Genomic DNA, 12,047 nt, shown 5'->3' with positions numbered 1-12,047 from the left:
ATATTCTATACAGATATTTTGATTTATATATAGTTTTTTTTCTACACGTCTTGTTGTACTATTGTACATTAACTATGTGGCATTATTGTTTAATAAATTGTGGCTGAAATACAAAATGTTGTTTTTATTGGTTATAAAAATGAACAATCTAGGCAACTTGTATTTTGTAAATGGGCTTATCTAGTAAAGAGTTGCTTTTGTGCATTTCACTGGCATTTTTTTTCAAGTTTTACTACTTTTATTATCTAAAATAAACTTTCATGTAAAGATACATATGTACATGAATATATGAAAAAAAATATGGAAAAAGATTCTTTCCCTTCAAACTAACATGACAAATGTACAAGAAAATTTGATATTCCCTTGATATCAAACATTCTCTAGGATTTTAAAGTTATTATTCAAAGCATCTTGATGACAACTGAACAGTACTGAAATTGTATAGTGGTTCATGATCTCCTTGTAGTACAAGAGTATAATGAAGATTCACAGATTTTGTATTTTTCTGATTAATCCCTTCTTTAAAAAAATTCTACCTTGGCATTTTGATTAAACACACATAATAGAACTCAGTAGATGTTTTTGGTCACAACAGCAGTGTTCACTATTTCACTGAAAGTTTTCTGGGTCAGCTGGCTCAATAGTCCATACCTGTTAATAAGGCTAAGATGGTCTTTTGACCTCTCACTCTTTTCTTCATCATCTCTCATTACTGGATTAATATCTAAAAGAAACAAAGGTAAATACAAACATTCCATGAATTATTTAAACCAATTCAAAATACTTGTTACTCTATTATCACAAACAATGTATAAAACATGTTTGTGAAAATAATGTTCTTAGATACAAAATTATCTTAATTGTTGACCTTTGACAAAAATTATAAAAATCAAAGATTGTACTTAGTATGTGACAAAAGAGGATTTCTACTATTATAAAAGTCACTTATTTGTTTTATACCTGTAGAAATATTATCGAAGGCAGTGAGGTTGGCCGTGGCCACTTTTCCCAGCTGCAGCAGCAGAGCTGTTACATCATCATGGAGAGGGGGGAAAGCCTGGCAGATTCTCACCATGGCTGGGAGAGTGGGCAGGAAGAATTCTGGGATTACATCACAGGGCAAAACTGAAAAAGTACACAAAGATGCTGCATTATTTCTAAAAATAACAGATGAACAGGTTTGCGACTAATTTCAAAAGATTTACATGATTTAAATATGTACTTTGACATGACTGACCTCTAAAATGCACATAATTATTCCATCAGTCTCTGTATGATATGAAGCATTTATGTGGTATCCATGTTATAATTGTCAACTTCAATTGTCAACTTAAATGTTACACGATATTCCAACAGAAGCAACTTGAACTGGACATATCCATCCAGCCTATCATTAAATTCAACAATTATTTACATCAGCTGAGCATCTGCTTTTAATGGGTGTGGGCAACCAGGAACCTCACTTACCTCCAAGTAAAGTGAGCATTACATTCACTGCTAGCTTGGCAATACCCAGGGACTTGGGTAAAGCATACTGCATACTGAGATAGGAAACCAGTTCTATTGCAAACACCTGAAACAAAATGTATGTGTGAGTACAGCATAACCTTAATAGGTACCAACAAAATAAGATATTGTCATTTTGTTAGTACTTCAGATAATGGTAAGACACTGATGATATCTGTTTACATCTTGCAATATGAGATGTTATTATTAAATAATAATATAATAGCTGGAAAATTTTCTGTGGATTATTTATTTATTTTACATTATTATTATTATTTTGCATTAAAAATTAATCAAAATATAGGACACCTGTTTTTCTATCTGTGGTTGACTGATTAACTCTGGGATAAAGTCCAAGCAAATATGCATTGAGGGGATTCCAGCCACTGTCACTGGCAACAGTTCACTTGGGTAACCCTGATAACGAGAATACAAGAGTAACATATCTATAAAATGTTAAAGAAGTATCTCAACCAATCTAGCTAATCTACTATAATATTTCTACACTAATATAGGTTTTATTTCTTGCATAAGTGGTGAATCTCTCTCTCTCTCTCTCTCTCTCTGCGACTTTCCAAGTTAATAGACAACTAGTTACATGACAGTGGCAAAATTGTGACCACAATGCCATAGGTTGTTCAGTTTACTGAGAATATACCTGAAAATGCACCAGCTTGGCCAGATTGGGGTCTGCTATAAACATTTGATGTAGATGAGAGCATACAAGGCACTGGATTTCTCTCTGCTTGCTCAACAAACTGCCTTTTGCCTGAAACAAAAAAATATTTCATGAACAGTAAGCAACAAACAACTGAAATAAAGTCTAGGTTTCTTCACTGACTATTCAATAACTGTGCATAGGCTTATAAATACACCTGCAGTTACTTTATTCAACAGCTAATAAAAAGTATTTAATATAAAACACAAATTTCTCAAACAATATTTAATTAAGATTTAATAAAAAATTCCCTACTTTTTCTGCATCCCTGGGCAGGCAACACTCCAGCAAGATCTGGACGACAGCCGACTCCTGGGCAGCTATTAAAGCTCCTTTCAGTTCCTCCCTCTCAAAGTCATTGGGCACTGGTGTTCCCTTGTCCAGCTTAGGGTTGGCCTGGATGTGCTGGGACAGGTATCTCCTGGACGCCTGAAGGAAGGCTGAGAGCACCCTCAATACTAGGTCAAATATGGGAGGGCATCTGGAGTCAAATGGTAGGATTATCATGTTTATGTGAACAAAATGCAAAACAAATTTCTGCTGAAGAGAGTATGAAAATGCTTATCTAAACAGTTAATGTATTACAAGTGTTAGGAAGCTATGTTGATCTAGTGCCCGTTTCACAAAAAATGTCTAATTTAAAAGTTCTTTGTCTGAGTTTAGGCTTAGGAATGTGAAGACTTACCTGAACACCCTCTGATCACACCTGAGTACAATGAGGGGGTCTACAGTCACGTTGTCCTGAGTATATGACTGTTCTTTGAAAGCAGCCTGATGATGGGGTCTCAAGGCATTCACTGTCAAAATACCCAGTCTAGGAAAAAACACCAATTAGATATATATCAAGCAACTTTTAAAAAGATAATCATCATAATTAATTTTAATCAAACACTCTAATATCCCAAACTTGAAATACACTTGAACTCCCATCTTTTATCTCCTAAACATTATTAGGCAGTAAATTATTTAAAAGGTGAGGGAGTACTTCAGGAAATAAGATTACATTTACATGTATTGCAAGTACTTATGAATGTTCTCTTCAAATTACATCAGATCTGCATCACTTACCTCCGTGGTGCTAACATATTCAGCTGAACCCATATTCTATGTACCAGTTCTAACACCCTTCGTGATGTACCATCCTCCAGCAGTACTGCTAAACTTCCAACGATACACTCAGCAAATGGGAGGATGCTCTTCACAGGCAGTGTGAGAAGATGTTCTAGTTGCATTATCAAAACAGATGGGCACTCTTTTACCTGTGCAAAACCTATGTGAATAACAACTTTGAACAATTAGGGTCTTGAAGAATAAATTCAATGGTCAGGTTTTTGACCTTATCCTGGAGCTGAGGATGGGGCTTGTGTGGAATGAGGACTCTTTCCATTGACCCCTTCATTGATGCCACTTCAAATGCAGAACTAAACCATTCTCACAATTTGGGGAAAAAAAATTAATAAATAATGGAGTACCAGTGACCAGTGTCCATGTTAAGTGCTAACAAAAATATAAAACAGTAATTTTCTGAATCCTATGGTTATGGAAATAACATTTAAATTAATACATTTTACTATATTGTGTCAGTTCATTTAAGCTTCCAAATGAAGTATCTAGATGATGACATGCACCAACCTTTTTGCAAGCTCTCCACAGTGGTTTTGGCTACAGGTATACCATGATTTGGAAGTGGTGAAACTGACATCATTTCTTCCTGTAGCCAGTCTTCAACTAGACACAAGTGTGGGTAATTTGTTGCTATCAACCTAGAAGAAGAAAATGCAGAAGTGAAACAAATTAAATGATTCATCTGACATTAGGATACACATATGGAGAACGATTATGAGAGATAGGTTTTCATAAGAATTTCTGGGGTTTTTTTTACTTTACATCAACATTAAGTTGTCATTGTGCTTGATCAATGTTTATCTGAGTAACATGGCAAAAACTTGGCTCTGTATCTAAGGACGCTGGTGTGTTTGCAGGTAAAAACAAATAATAGCAGTTCGGTGAGTGTACAAAGAGAGTTGTAGGTCTCAAAGGAGTGGCACTCCCAAACATTGGATTCAAAATTTATCCTGCTTACTTGAGAAGAGGGGCAAAAAGCCCTGCAAACTGCTGCTGCTCCTTTTGTGCTTGCTGTAGTAAATATTTGATAGGAATTTTGGCTACTACATGCTGGGAATACTGCACAATATCTCTCTTTGATGTCACTGAAATACAGCGCAAACACTACGTTTGACAGAATACAACTAATAACTAAGTAATATCAGTGATGAAAAATGGCTTTTTAATACAAACACAAGCACCAAAGACTGTGCTGAAATATCCATATTAATTTTTTTTAATCAAAATGTATGCTAGTTCAACTGTAGAATAAGATAACAGATATAGTTCCAAGCATGTTCCTTTTTGAGACATGGTTATTTACATGAACTTCAAACCCGCTATAAAACTAAGCATTTTGTGGTATAGTTTAGTCATAGATAGACATGTTCCAATTTGGTTAAGTAAAATGTGAAAAAAACTCTTTTTTCATTTTTTTTGCCACATAATCATCAATTTAATTCTGTTTTTAATTTGGTAAGAATCTTCCAGGTTAAAACCCCCACCCCTACTTTTTAGTACTTCACATACCTATTGCTTTCATATTAGATAACAAACTGTCCTGATACAACATCACATAGTAAGTCATCAGCAACTGCACAGGAAGAGAAGTTTTGGTCACTCTACAGTCCATCTCGGACTGGTCATTCTTCTGGTCACTGTTCACAAATACAGCCAGGACTTCCTCCTCTGAGAAAGGTTTGTTGGTATGGTCCGTCTTGCTGGCCGGAGTGATGATGGAGTTGACGTAGGCATCCACCAGAGGGGGCATCAGTGGGTGTATGGGTGTGCTGCAACTACAGATCTGCTTGTAGATCCAACCCTGTAAAAAATTTTCACACCATTTAAACTTTTGGTGATACCAAAATATTTTTTTTAATTATTTTTGCACATGATCTGAAAATAATTATCTCTGAAAACCAAAAAAAAAAAATCTTTACTTTCAATTAATATCTGTTACGTATGGCACATTTTACAATGTTCTTCTCAGCTGAAGCACCACTCTTATAAAAATCACAGCACCTAACCTAAATACCATAAGAAAATGCCCAAAATAGCTCTGGAAATGAAAATGTTCTTATTTGTTGCAAACATACCCTGAAACCCTGTCTAACAGGGCAATGGAGTTACAGAGAAATCCCATTAGAACAGGATTGAGGCAAAGATGACAATCTCTTCAGCAACTTACCCTTATTGGTACTTTATGCTTGGAAAAGGCCCTGCTTTTCAACAGCTGTGATATACAGTGCACAGGCAGAAAGCCAGGTATGGAGGCACTAAGACAGGGGGTGACAGGGACACGGATGGCATGGGCAGCAACAACCTGTAATTACAAATGTTGTGATTATTTATAAAAGAGATGTAAAATACACTGATTTGTATATTGGTATTGAACTTAAGGATGAAAGAATTTGAAAAAATAGCAAGTCAAAAAAGAATTTGTTAAATATGGAGTTATAAACTTAATTAAGGAAGCAGGATGATACATTTTGTAAGTGCAATGTACCAATAAATAATTTTTTATATAAAATATCAGTCTCGTTACCTTCTCTGTGAAGATTTCTTGTGTAAAAATGGTCTTTAATCTGGCCAAAGAGTTGGCTTTGACTGACAGCTGCAAATGAAAAATGAATCGCTTAAAAGTATTCAAATCAGTAATATAATCAATTTCCTTCAAGTTGAAGTTGAATGTCTCATATCCCAAAAGATAAATTTCAAAAATGTTTTAAAAAATTAATAGTCTTTGAAAGGTTATAGTTCCACATTAGTAATTATGTCAAAAGAGACTTGTTATAGCCTACAAATGCCCACCTTCATGCCCAGTGTAGAGCAGACAAGATCTGCTATGGAGTTGGTCTGGAAACTGTGGAAGTGAATGGCTATCAACAGCAACAATTCACCAAATGATGCAGTCCCACTAACTTTCCTAAAGAAAGAAACAATCAAAGTAATTAAAATAATATCAACTAAAATGTGGATTTAAGGATGAATGTAATTATAAGGATGAATGTAATCATATCATGACAAGCCACATAAAATCAACCAATCTATTGTCCAGCAAATGAGAGTGGTCACTATACAAAACTGTCAATTGTTTTCTGAAACTTGAGCAGAAGGTGCATTTTAAAATTTTCATAGAGATACCCATACCTTTCATAGGATTCTTCCTCATCAATAAGCCCCTTGATCCAATCTATTGCCATTCGTTCTTGTTCTGGAGTACTACAGATGAAAAACATTGAAGATTCAGAACAACAGTTATATTAAGTGTTTCATCATCAAATTTCCAGTATAAAGAACAACATCAATTTCCATTATAATTCTCTACAAAATCTTGACTTGACAAAACCTGGACCCACCCCCTCTCCTCTGCACCCAGTAATAATCAGTTTCTTAATTTTCAATTCTTGTTAGAGTTCACTTGCAATATACCAAAGACTTACCCCAATAAAGATGGACTGGCTATCAGCATGCTCATTGCCAGGGACACAAATCTCACACCTGCGGCATTATGAGGGGGATGGGATGTTATCAGACGTAGGATAAGCTTAGCTTCTTCCTCACTAAACCTTAAAGCAATAGTGCAAAATTAATACAGTATTCAACATTGATAACCCATAATATTACAGAAACATTTAAAGATGCATACAAAGTCAGTATGTTGCCACAAAAACTGACCAAATGCCAGCATATAGTTTCAAGTAGTATAACTAAGAGAATTACCAAAAGGCATTGTTTAATTTTATCCGAAAATGATGTTTGAATGGATTTTTCTGCTAGCATTTTCAAAGAATACTCACTTGAGTGCTGCTATTCCCTTCAAAGCAGCATAAAGCCTGAAGAAGCCACTGGCCTGGACCACAGCCTCCTCTGTGAACCTATCCCCACTGTCAGGTATCAGTGAGACCAGTTGTTCCAGTAACTTCTGTCTCATTGCATGCAGCATAGAACCAGTGGGGTCACGCTTTCTCTGAAAAATAAATATTTTTAGATGTAATTTGAATAGCTGCATGTATTGTTTTACAATTACACAGACAAGCTTGGTGAACTTCAGCAGGTTTTAAACAATAGTGAAAAATAAGAACAATAGGAAGAGAGACAATTACATCTCCAGGGAATTTCATTTATTAATATTATCTGTGCTTGTACCTTGGAAGAATATATTCTTACTTTAAAAAAACTGCAGTGGACATTTCTAAAATGGGTCAGCCCAACCTAAATATTATTGGATACTGAACCCAAGTCAGCACTCTATGATTAAAATGCTTCACCTTTTGTCCATTTTTCACAAACTGTGCAAACCAGCTCCTGACATTGGTATCATTACCCAGTAGGATACCACTGACAAATGACACAAGGTCATTAGTGGCCCCACCCCCACCACTGCTCAGGCTGCTGGTGGTCTGAGGGAGCAAGGTCAAGGCCACAGCTAGACCAGGCATCTTACAATGTTCTAGCTGGAATAGCAACATGTATTCATGTTTGGATGTTTATAGTTTTATGTTGGATTATTTTATCATTTTAACATTAAAATGTTATAAATTTTCATTAGTCTATTCACAACATGAGGAACAGAGACATATTTTAAAAGGAGTTATTTCGACATAACCATTTAAAAATCATGCTTTACAATTTTAATTCCAGTATATCTGACATGTGGTACAAGTTGTAACATACTATCCATAAATAGCTTATATATGTTTCATAACATACATTGTTAATATATTTCCATAATTCCAAATGACAACACTTATACATTTCATACAACTAGGCTGCAAGTGATTAAGCAAATGCCAATGTAAAACATTATGAACCCCCAAACCTAAAAGACACCACCTAGATGGCTATACTTACACACATTGCTCTGACACTGAGAATTTCTTCAGGATTCATGTTACAGAGAGCTCTTATTGCTTGCATCCTCCTTCTCCCTGATAGCATATCTTCATCCTGTTTCTCTCCAGTGGAGATCAGGCTGTTGCATACTACAATGAAGCAATAAGTGCATAACATTCACTCAAGACTAACACTTTTTATATATTAACAACAAGTGAATCATGCTGACCTCATTGCTGTAACACTGAACTGATTACAGCATTACTAGAGTTACAACATTAAAACAAGATTCATATTCTGATGCAATGTATTTTGTTTACGAATGGGGTTTGCTACCCTTGCTATACTACAAACATTTAGCTTAACATGATGAAGACAACAGCATTTTTATCACTGTCATTTTTTGACAAATTAACTTCACATTTTAGATGAGAAAATCTCTTTACCTTCCGAAAAGGATTCTGGTAAATTAGCTACCAGTCTGCATAATATCAAGTGTCCATTTTTAACATGAAGCATGGCCTCTGCAACCTCTGTCACTGGAAGAAGTCTCGGTAATTCTGAAAAGTGAAAAAAAAAATCATAAAAAATATAAACCTGTTAACTGTGATAATATGGTAGTGAAAAAATTCTATAAAACCAATACCTAAAAAGTGTTGTTTTCATTTCAGGATTTCAGATTGCTTAAAGTTATGATGATGGGACTGCTCTTCCATTTTCCCAAGGTTACTGACAATATAATGGTACTGTAATTGGTATTCATCTATGTTCTTTATGATGAAACAATTTACCTGCTTGGGCAATGCAAATCACATCTGCAACTTCTTCTAAATAAACATCACATTCAAATAACTCAGATGGTTTATGGTAGAACTCAGTTCTAGTTTCTCTCATCTGAAAAAATATATATTGTGTTTGGAAGAGGAATATAAAATATAGCATTAAAATATATAATAGAAAGACATTAAGACCTCCATTTATACATAAAACTGTACTGTACTACTGTGCAGTATTGACAAGCCATAAATAACAATACATCACCCTCTCAAACCAAATCTTAATATTCAAATATAATATTCTATACATACCTGTGACACTACAAATAGAAGTTCACTTAACACAAGACGTAACCTCCTTGGCGCATCAGCACGCTCAAACTCAAGGGACAAACTATTCTGGAGTTGTGAAATCAGCATGCTCTCACTCTGGCTACTCCCAGCTTTGGTCCTGAACAGAAATTGAAGAAATTTTAAAATGTATTCAAAATTAGAATAAAACACAAGACATTGACATTGTGCTGGTTGTGTAATACCAAACACCATCATGCCATGTCTAAAATGGAGAACAGCATAGACAAGAATTAAAATGGAAAAGCTGGATCACCCAAAAGTTAATTTGGATGTTCATATAAATGTAGTATGTGGGTGTTGTACTAACCCATTACAGTGACGTCATATTTGCTCCGTAACACTAGTCCCGCGGCCATGCTGGAGGGAATGAACGACGGGGAATAGTAGCGGTAATGTAGGTGAATCAAATAAAATAAAATAAACTTCATATGGCGATCAAGGGCACCAAAGGGAAAAGGATATATACAAGCTAAAGCTTCAGCTGATCAGCAGGATCGACCAATATGAACTCAAGACAGTCTAAAAACGTGAAACCCTACCAAATGCTACTTATCCAACATCTTGTTGTCAGAAGATAGTTAAGTTATCTTGTACTTCATTTTTTTTGTTCATTGGGTAATAACAGTTATAGTTTGAGAGAGGTTCATGTGTAATCATAAGTTTAACCTTACATAGAAGCAACTTTTTTCATAAAGGATAGATATAAGGAGAAATTTGAGCTGATCATCAGGATAAACCCTTGTGGACTCAAGGAAGAATGTATGCAGGATTGTCTTATGACATGAAATATTGCCGTCAGTTATGACTTATCTCTACATCGTGAAGCTGTCAGAAATTATTTCAGCATTCTTGTACTTCATATTGGTTCATTAGAAAGTACATGTAATAAGACTAATGTTTGAAAGAGTTTAATATTCACCATGAATGCAACCATTCATATAAGCAACATTGTTAGGATTTTATTATTATTCAGTCATTCACAGAAGCAAGGCATTTTTCACACTTATGTATTTATGATGTCCAATGTAAAATAACAATAATTCAGTTCATGAAGTGATCTTCATTTCTGCAACCATTTGCTTAAACATATAGGAAAAGTACACATTTTGTATGAATAAAAGTGAACATGAAATGCTGAGTTCTGAGTGTCGTTGCAATTAAATAACTCTTGTCATGCACTGGATTTCACTCTCCTGATGTTCAGATCCTGTCTCCTCAGCTGGTCTCAAAGATCTAGGAATATTTTTTGCTGCTTCTACTTTGTGTGTCATATAGCTGCCTTTTGTACCTGTCATCAAAATGTTCCGTTTTTTTTTTTTTTTTTTTTATATATATATATATCTATATCTATATATCATTTACTTGCACCCAATCAGTGGCTTGGTGGGAAATGCCTGATCAATTTCCTAAATGTAAATTAATAGAAAGATAACAATAGTGATTTTTATTCATATTGTAACTTACAACATTACAGTTGAAAGGAGCAGAATTTAACATTTTTACGGAGGAAAGTGCAAATTCGTTTCATGAGGTTATATATCAATTACACCTGAGGTAGAATTTACTTGCAAAATAAAATCACTCTTATCACTACACCAAATCCAAAATTAAGCCACTAACTTCCAAATACACTTCATACAGGTAACTGATTTAATTGGCCCAGCTCAGCCGTGTACAGTACAAATATAGCCTTGACACTAATTGGCAATATTGCTAACCAGGTATTAAAGAGGTAGGTGACAGCCGATAAAATCTAGAGAGCACCGTAACTGATGACAAATTACACCCAAGGCAATAGGCAAGTCTTCATTATAAAAGTCGAAACCCTGCCTGGGTATTTCCACACGTTTTAACAAATTAACACACTCTCCACGCAAACTTTTGGGGCACTACCTTAAATATATGTGCAGTGTACGTCCGCCCCAAACGTACACACCAAAGTCTTTGGTTTTCTACTGTTTTTTCTTTTATGGTAAAATCTGCACAGCTGGCTCTTCATTCTTTGCTATAAAATAAATTAGTTTGATCCTTTACTTTTCCGAAGAGTCTTGATTCAAAGCCACCTCGCCGTCTCTCCTCCGTTTACGGTTTTAGTTCCTTCACCATGGATTGTTACCACTGCAGGCAGTCTGTGAACGCTTGTAAAGTTAGTTATCTTCTCTCGATCAAATAACCTGCAGTAATTCATCATTTTGCTAGGTTAAATATCAAAGAAAATACAGAAAACGTAAACTGAACTACAGACATGGCTTGTTCATGCGCAGCAGACGATTCCGGTCTCCCTCCAGTATGGCTGCCGTTTGTTTTGATGACGCAGGCTCTAATGGGTCAACATGTATGCATGAATGTATTTTTACTCCATTGTAAACATTACCTTAAATGCTGCTCTTTTTTGGCATCTATTTCTAGTTCGTGGAAATCAACTGACAACAACTGCACTACGCTGTTGACGACTTCGATCCCAGACAAAATACGAAGTAAACTCTTCTTGCTTTCCATCCATCTCTCACCGTTGTCAGAGGGGGCGCATAGTGACATCCGCACTAAACACGGCAAAATTGGTCTCAGTTCATTTTCACTAAGGTAAGCAAGACAGTCAATGTCAAGATTTTGCAATGCTTTGAATGTGCTGGGTGAAACAACATCAAGTGCGGCCATATTTCAGAGAAATCGGGCCTTACTTAGTCACATTCACGTTAGTCCGCCCTGCAAGCGGCCATGTTATTAGCTCCGCAGAATATTCACGTTGGTGA

General features: G+C 35.4%; 1 protein-coding gene across 1 annotated transcript; it reads right to left on the bottom strand.

Moving 5' to 3' along the window:
- Positions 1-215: 215 nt before the first annotated feature.
- On the bottom strand, positions 216-12,033 carry LOC106168594 (integrator complex subunit 2). The gene is made up of 23 exons (XM_087002260.1): positions 11,669-12,033; positions 9,253-9,391; positions 8,956-9,058; positions 8,611-8,724; positions 8,183-8,313; positions 7,600-7,785; positions 7,129-7,298; positions 6,772-6,897; positions 6,479-6,550; positions 6,140-6,254; positions 5,874-5,942; positions 5,517-5,651; positions 4,859-5,150; positions 4,308-4,434; positions 3,857-3,987; positions 3,293-3,494; positions 2,910-3,038; positions 2,480-2,705; positions 2,165-2,275; positions 1,816-1,923; positions 1,468-1,573; positions 961-1,125; positions 216-724 (listed from the first exon to the last, which is right to left on the bottom strand). Exons 1-23 carry the CDS (start codon positions 11,950-11,952, stop codon positions 570-572), a joined length of 3,396 nt encoding a protein of 1,131 aa, XP_086858386.1. The 5' UTR covers positions 11,953-12,033; the 3' UTR covers positions 216-569.
- Positions 12,034-12,047: the final 14 nt, after the last annotated feature.

Source organism: Lingula anatina, chromosome 1 (genome assembly GCF_051362555.1).
Source record: "Lingula anatina isolate TDL-2025a chromosome 1, LinAna3.0, whole genome shotgun sequence".
In the NCBI taxonomy this organism is placed as follows: Eukaryota; Metazoa; Brachiopoda; class Lingulata; order Lingulida; family Lingulidae; genus Lingula; species Lingula anatina.
Note: the sequence above shows the minus strand (reverse complement) of the source record. Positions and strands in the feature narration are given on the sequence as shown.

Bases quoted from the DNA above. Each gene is read 5' to 3' on its own strand.
- LOC106168594 (XM_087002260.1), bottom strand. From the start codon at position 11,952: ATGGCCGCACTTGATGTTGTTTCACCCAGCACATTCAAAGCATTGCAA. The intron at 6,255-6,478 runs GTATGGGTATCT...TTCTTTCTTTAG, and splicing joins GAGGAAGAATCCTATGAAAG to GAAAGTTAGTGGGACTGCAT. The intron at 3,988-4,307 runs GTAAGCAGGATA...TTCTTCTTCTAG, and splicing joins CTTTTTGCCCCTCTTCTCAA to GTTGATAGCAACAAATTACC.